General features: G+C 39.2%; 1 protein-coding gene across 4 annotated transcripts in view; it reads right to left on the reverse strand.

Moving 5' to 3' along the window:
- The window catches only part of OPHN1 (oligophrenin 1), a 386,576-nt gene that overhangs the window by 183,727 nt on the left and 194,990 nt on the right, over nt 1–7,859 (reverse strand). For all 4 annotated transcript variants that reach the window (XM_032255831.1, XM_032255830.1, XM_032255828.1 and 1 more), the window contains one exon: nt 2,106–2,207. In XM_032255831.1, coding sequence (XP_032111722.1) covers nt 2,106–2,207 — 102 coding nt within the window. The remainder of the gene's footprint in view (nt 1–2,105; nt 2,208–7,859) is intronic.

Consider the following 7,859-nt stretch of genomic DNA (forward strand, 5'->3'; position numbering starts at 1 on the left):
GAAAAGGTGCCTGGGGAAAAATGCAGAGTAAGCTAGATATAAGCTTCCAAAAGACCTCTCATTGTGGTGTCTCCCAAGACACATTTAATTCTTCCTTCAACAAGTTGTAACAACACAGAGAAAATGCTGGCACTCATGGAAACTCATAAGATAATGCATAGCCTAGGTTTGTATTGGGGACTAGTTACACAGGCACACTCTGCCCAGCACCAACCAAAACTCAAGACTACCAGAAGAAAAAGGTGTTCACAGAAGCCACATTGTTTGTAAAGCCAGGCTTGGCACAGTCAGCCATTCCTACCCATTAAGGGAAACTTCTATATCAATGTTGGGAGCTGTTTATCAGTGAAGTTCTCAGATGCCCTCCAAGGGCTAATTTTATAAACCGGTCTTTTTAAGCATAGCAGTCTTGGGCCTGTTAACTATTTTCTGCACAGAAACTGTGACACGGAATATATAGAAAAGGAACAAAACAAAAGTGGGCAAAAGGAAAATGAAAGAAGACCCCAGACTTAATTCTGGTTTGTGGAAGGAAAGCAGTCCTTCTCTTTTGCAATACCAACTCCATCCACCAGAGGCCCTTTTTTTTGAGACAGTTTCCTTCTTGTCACCCAGGCTGGAGTGCAATGGTGTGATCTCAGCTCACTGCAACCTCTGCCTCCTGGGTTCAAGTGATTCTCCTGCCTCAGCCTTCCCAGTAACTCAGATTACAGGTATGTGCCACTACGCGCGCTAATTCTGTATTTTTAGTAGAGCTGGAGTTTCGCCATGTTGGCCAGGCTGGTCGAGAACTCCTGACCTAAAGTGATCCACCCATCTCGGCCTCCCAAAGTGCTTGGATTACAGGCATGAGCCACCGTACCCAGCCACACTAAGTCTCTTGACCTATCACCTCCAAGCACCTCAGATAATGTGATGGATATCTATGAAACCAGTTATCAGGAGGTAAGCTCCAGCTCTGCCAAAATCTGTGACCATGGACAAGATGACATCTCATGCCTATGACCTTATTCCATCAGATATCTCTTTTCATACATGAATGTTTAAAATCTCCATTATTAGTAAATCTTTCATCGAACATACAGATCCCTTCTTCCATAGAAAAATTCTCAATTAGTTTATTCCTTCTTTTCCTTCCCCAGTGTCTCTCTTATGGCTCTGACCCTTTCACCTAGATCATTTCCTAGATCAATAGTTTCCTAAACTGGTTATCCTGCTTCTACTCTCTCCCTGATCGAATTCACCCTACAACCTGTGCCAGTTTGAGATTCCTAAAACAGAATTCTACTTATGTTCCTTCCATCCTTCGGGCCATTGGTCTCTGTTTGAAAGGCCCATTTCTCCATTTTCACCTGTCAAACACTTTACCTATTTTTTAACAACCACATCAAATCGGAAGGGCAACATTCTTCCACAAAGGCAATTCCCCACATCTAAACATAAGTCTTCTATTCTCATTTCCCACCCCCAAGAAAAGAACCATATACACATTAAAGTATGTAAAAAATTCTATTTGTATAAGAGTAATATGTTTTCTTATTTAGTAGCCCAACAGTAAGCTACAGATGGGCAGAAACCATGTCTCATTGTTTCTGTAGCCATGTTGCATCCAGTACAGTTCCTGGCATGTGGTAGGGTCCCACTGAATGGTAGCTAATTTGAACAGAAGCCACTGCAAGACCCAGGTAAGCAGTAGTCCCAAACCGGAAACTCCCCTACCCCCACAAAAAAAAAGTTTATGGAATATCTCAGGGAAAAAAAAAAGTAGATCTGTTCCTGATCTCTACCAAATACAACACTAGTTTAGCGTTATCCTCGCCTAGATTTTGGACTTGCAATTGAAAGGGACTCTTGACTCTTCTTACAGATATAGGAATGAAGCAAAGAAAGAAATATCCTATCCAAGGTGACACCCTGAATTAGCAAAGAGCTGTCTTAGTACTCAGGGCTTCTGAGTCTCAGGCCACAGTTTTGACTACAAGTGCTACTATCAAATGAGGTTCCCTGCTGAGACGGGATATGGGAAAAGCCTTGCAGTGCAAAATTCACCCTGTTTCTAAGGCATAGCCAGTAATGGAAGGCAGGGGCAGGCTTGGTGAACATACCTCTTGTAACTGAGATTCTTTCTTTTTGGAAGACAGGTGTAAGTGCCGATCCAGCAAAGAATAAAACCTCTCACCATCCTTTTCAAATTTCTTTTTCCGCTCCTAGAGGTGGGAGAGAAAGGCAAAAATAAAATGTCTGTAGCTGTAACTCTGTCTGCTTAGAAAGGAGAATGAAGGAGACAGTGTCAGATTTCAGGTGGTCAATCCCTCTAGCTCCTGGGAAGGAAAGAAAAGCAACAGAGAATTAGCTTTGCATTGGTCTCAGCAGTTTCAGCTTCCTGAAATATAACCCCAAACCATTTTGCCTGCAGAAATGGCAGTGCCTATTTGTACAGCTGAAAGCTATGGAAGCTGCTCCTCAGAGAATGATACCTTAAAAGGGCCTGTATAGTAGATATCTTTTCTCCCCTCCAAAATTTTTCACATATATTAACCACTCATTCAAATTTTCTTACAAAGGAAGAAGACATAACACAAAAGTGAACTAAATATCTGTCATAAAAGGTTAATCTACAATGCACTTAGATAGCTAATAAGAAGTAAAACATTTCCAAAGAAACAGGAACCTGGGATTGTCTCTTTAAATGAATTACTTGATATTATTTAAGCACTTCACTCCTAATGTCCCCAACTCAAGCAGTTGCAAACACTTCGTCCCCGTGGTTAGGAGTAAATGAATTACTTGGTATTATTTAAGCACTTCGTTCCTGAATATTAAAAGCTGATATTAAAAACAGAGAAAAAAATCCTGGAAAGTTTAACTAGAAAGCAAGGGCTAAAAGGATTTATGGCAGATGAAAGACTCAGCCTTTACTCTTCTTGAGTATGAAATTTAATTAAGTTCTCTGCTGCTCAGCACAACTGGAAGAAACACAGCATCTAAAGTAGCACTTAACAATGCTCCTTTGTCACAGACTAATGCTGACACCCTACTATTCTCTTAGCGCCATGCTGGAAAATCAGTGTAAATGGCTTGTGTTGTCTCACGCGAAATCCAAAACCACTGAGCACCTGCAATGTGCCAGGTAGTGGAAGACGCATAGCAGGGGACACACAGATAAAAGAAAAAAAATTCATCCATGGTTCATTGCTACAAGCAATCCGTTGCTGGGCAGGAAGCTAGGACGGAGCTGAGTGAACTGTGACCTACAAGAAATGTGCTTTTGGCCGGGCATGGTGGCTCACGCCCGTAATCCCAGCACTTTAGGAGGCCGAGGCAGGCGAATCACTTGAGGTCATGAGTTCAAGGCCAGCCTGACCAACATGGTGAAACCCCATCTCTACTAAAAATACAAAAAAAATTAGTGGGGCATGGTGGCACATGCCTGTAATCCCAGCTACTTGGGTCGTGAAGGCAGGAGAATTGCTTGAAACCGGGAGGTGGAGGTTGCAGTGAGCCAGGATCGTGCCACTGCATTCCAGCCTGGGCGAGACAGCAAGACTCCATCTCATGGGGGGTGGGAGGGAAGAAATGTGCTTTTTACTAGAGTAATTTTTTTTAATGGAGGAAAGATGTAGGGAAGAAGCTAACATTCATTAACCAAGCCCTACATCAGGACCAGGCACTATGATAGACACTTAAAATCTATTATCTCATTTAGACTTTACAACCCTGAGAAGCAGATATTGTAAAGGAAATTAAGGTTCAAATACGGCGAACTAACATCCAAGATCATAGTCCATGTAGTTCAGATTATCATGGGTGGAATAACATTCAGGGGCTTATAAATAATCAGAACATCTTATAAATAAAACTCCAGTAGTTCCATAGCCCAACCCTAACTCAGATATCAAAACACAGGAGGTAGACATTTTCACACAAAACATAGGAAGAACAAACTGTTCCTTCAGCTGTTTAATCAATTTACAGTAGCAATTATTTGACAAAAGCATGAGCCAGAAAACCTTACTGCCTTCACCAAGAACTGATAAGATTCTGTGGAATACTTTCTCCTTCAATTCAATTTTTAAATTAAAAACTGAAATATAATTCTCATATCATGAAATTCATCCCTTTAAAGTGTACAGTTCAGTGGTTTTTAGCATATTCACAAAGCTGTGCAACCACTGCTGTTATCTAATTCCAAAATATTTTCATCACCCCAAAATGAAATCCTGACCACACTAGTAGCCACTTTCCATTCTCCCTTCCATCCACCTTCAAAAAGCCACAGTCTACTTTCTATCTCTATGGATTTTCCTATTCTACACCTTTCATATTAACTGGAATCTTCACTATGGCCTTTGGTGACAGGCTTCCTACGTTTACTTTTGCTAGTAAATATCCAGTAGTCCCAGCACCATTTATTCAAAACAGCATTCTTCCCCAATTGATTGTTTTTAACATCTTTGTAAAATATCAATGAACCATAAATGTTTGTTTCTGGACTCTCAGTTTTCAATTCTATTGATCTATTCATCTATCTTTATGTCAGCACCACACCACCTTGATTACTGTGGATTTGTAGTAAGTTTTGTTTTGTTTTGTTGTGAGATGTAATTTCGCTCTTGTTGGCCAGGCTGGAGTGCAGTGGCGCGATCTCAGGTCACTGCAACCTTCACTTCCTGGGTTCAAGAGATTCTCCTTGTAATCCCAGCACTTTGGGAGGCCAAGGGGGGGCTGATCACGAGGTCAGGAGTTCTAGACTAACCTAAGCAACATGGTGAAACCCCATCTCTAATAAAAATACAAAAATTAGCTGGGCTTGGTGGCATGCACCTGTATTCCCAGCTACTCAGGAGGCTGAGGCAGGAGAATCACTTGAACCCGGGAAGCAGAGGTTGCAGTGAGCTGAGATTGTGCCACTGCACTCCAGTCTGGGTGACAGAGCGAGACTCTGTCTCACATACACACACACACACACACACAGAGAGATTCTCCTGCCTCACTCTCCCAAGTAACTGAGTACAGGCATGCACCACTACACCCAGCTAATTTTGTATTTTAGAAGAGATGGTGGTTTCACCATGTTGGCCAGTCTGGTCTCGATCTCCTGAACTCAGGTAATCTGCCTGCCTCAGCCTCCCAAAGTGTTGGAATTACAGGTGTGAGCCACCACACCCAAACTGTAGTAAGTTTTGAAGTTTAAAAATTTTCCTTTGACATTTTTTTTCTATTCTGGTCCTTTCCATTTCTATGTGAATATTAGGATCACCTTATCAATTTGTGTGAAATGGCCAGCTGGGATTTTGATATGGCTTGCACTGAATCTGTAGGTCAACTTGATGAGTAATGCCATCTTAACAATATGAAGGGTTTCAGTTCATGAACACAGGTTGTCTTTCTATTGATTTAGGGATTCTTTAATTTCTTTCAATGATATTTTGTAACTTTCAGCATATAAGTCTTGCACATCTTTTGTTAAATTTTTACCTACGTATTTTAATCATTTTGATTAAATGGGATTGTTTTCTTAATGGCCACATTATTTATTGATGTCAATGGAAATAGAATTTTATTCCAAAGTAGATAGAAATAAAATTTATTTATTTTTATTATTTTTTGAGACGGAGCCTTGCTCTGTTGCCCAGGCTGGACTGCAATGGCACAATCTCGGCTCACTGCAACCTCCTTCTCCCAAGTTCAACCGATTCTTCTGCCTCAGCCTCCCAAGTAGCTGGGATTACAGGTGCATGCCACCACTCCTGGCTAATTTTTGTATTTTTAGTAGAGATGGGTTTCACCATATTGGCCAGGCTGGCTCGAACGCCTGACTTCGTGATCAGCCCACCTCGGCCTCCCAAAGTGCTGGGATTACAAGCGTGAGCCACCGTGCCCAGCCAATAAAATTTATTTTTATATACTGATCCTGTATTCTACACAATGTTGCATTGAACGCCTTCATTAGTTTTCTCTGTGTGTGTTCCTTAGGATTTTCTATATACAACATGAAGTCATCTGCAAATAGACATAGTTTTTACTTTCCAGTCTTGGCTGATTATGCTAACTAGAACCTCCAGTGAAAAGTTGAATTGACGTGAGGAGAACAGACATCCTTATCTTGTTCTTTACCATAAGGGGAAAGATATTAGTCTTTCGCTTATGTGTGATGTTAACTTCTGATTTTGGTTATAGCTGCCATTAATCAAGTTGAAGAAGTTCCCTTGAATTCCTAGTTTGTTCCATAAATTTATCAGGAAAAAGTGTTGAATCTTGTCAAATGATTTTTCTCGGTCTATGGAGGTGTTCATGTGCTTTTTGTTATTTAACCTATTAATATCTATGTATGTTACGTGTAATAATCTATGTATATTACATTGATTAATTTTTCAGACATTAAATCAACCACATACTCCTAGGATAAATCTCACATCGTTATGGTATATAATTATTTTTATATGCTGTTGTATTTAATTTGCTAGGATGAGGATTTTTGTGTCTGTATTCATGAGGGATATTGGTTTATAGTTCTAATTTCTTGTCTGGCTTTAAGTATAATACCTAGAGCAAAGTATTAGAATCACAGAATGAGTTGGCAGGTGTTTCCACCTCCTTTATTTTTGTAATATTTGTTAAGGGTTAGTGTGAATTATTTAAGCAATTAGTGGAATACACCAGTGAGGCCATCTAATCCTGGGCTTCTCTTCCTGCAACGTTCTTTGATTAATAAGTCAACAGCATTACTCGTTATAGGCCTATTCAGATTTTCTATTCCTTTGTGAGCCCCCTTATAATTAATTCTGCTAAAGTTAACTAGCAATAACCATAGCCTACTACTCCTGAGACATCCCAACATTAGCTAAAAATAATTTCCATTCTAAGATCAATTTCACTGAAAATCCCAAGTGTAGGAGAAGCTCTTATCAAAAGTCAGTTCCCATGTTCAAGAAAAGCACTGCACCAAAAGACTTGTTGACCTTATGGAGAAGGGGAAGGAAATTCAATTTCTGGAGAACAGATATTTGCCAAGCAGTATGAGGTTCTTTATTATACGTTATTTAATTGAAATTTTCACATTAACTCTGATTGCTAGGTTTAACATTTAAATTTTTTCTTATATCATAGTAATTTATACAATTATATAAGGAATCAGAGAGTAAAGAGAGGAAATAAAGCCTGAGAGCTGGATTGCACCATCACACTCATAAGGTACAAATCATCACTTAATAAATATTTAAAGCTTAAGATATTTTATAAAAGATTTTCTTTAATCAAATAAGCATCTAGTTCCATGTACTTGGTTAAAACAAGCAACAATTCTCTGTCCTTTTTCTATTTCCCCTTTCCCCAGAAACAACTTTGATCTTTTTAAGTTCATTCTTTTTGTCTTCATTTTCATATCTCTAGAGTCTTGGAATTAATTTTCTAAATTACTGTTTCTTAATTTTTAATATTTATGCATTCCCTATTAACTTCCCAATATGAAAAATGAAAATTTAGCTGTCTTTATTCTTCCTGTCCTATTACAACCACCAGTAACAACATCATTTTCCCCTACACACACTTCCTTTCCTCTCATACCCCCAATATATTTTTATGAAAAGTGTGTTTCATCTACATTCAGTATTTACACTATTATTACCATGTAAACACTATTTATAGCTGATTCCTATAGCACAGTATGCTTAATCTTAATTTCCTGTACAACTCTTTATATTCCCTGAAGTTCATAATTGCTTTTTTAAAATTGAGTCTTCAGGATTCACCACTACAATGAATCAGGATTGCTCTTGGCTTTCTCCATTGCCATCTTAAGACTGGGCTTTGCTACATCTGGTAAGTAAGATACCATTCATCCATTTTCATTCTAGGTT

Source organism: Sapajus apella, unplaced genomic scaffold (genome assembly GCF_009761245.1).
Source record: "Sapajus apella isolate SASKATOON/1434 unplaced genomic scaffold, GSC_monkey_1.0 scaffold91, whole genome shotgun sequence".
NCBI lineage: Eukaryota > Metazoa > Chordata > Mammalia > Primates > Cebidae > Sapajus > Sapajus apella.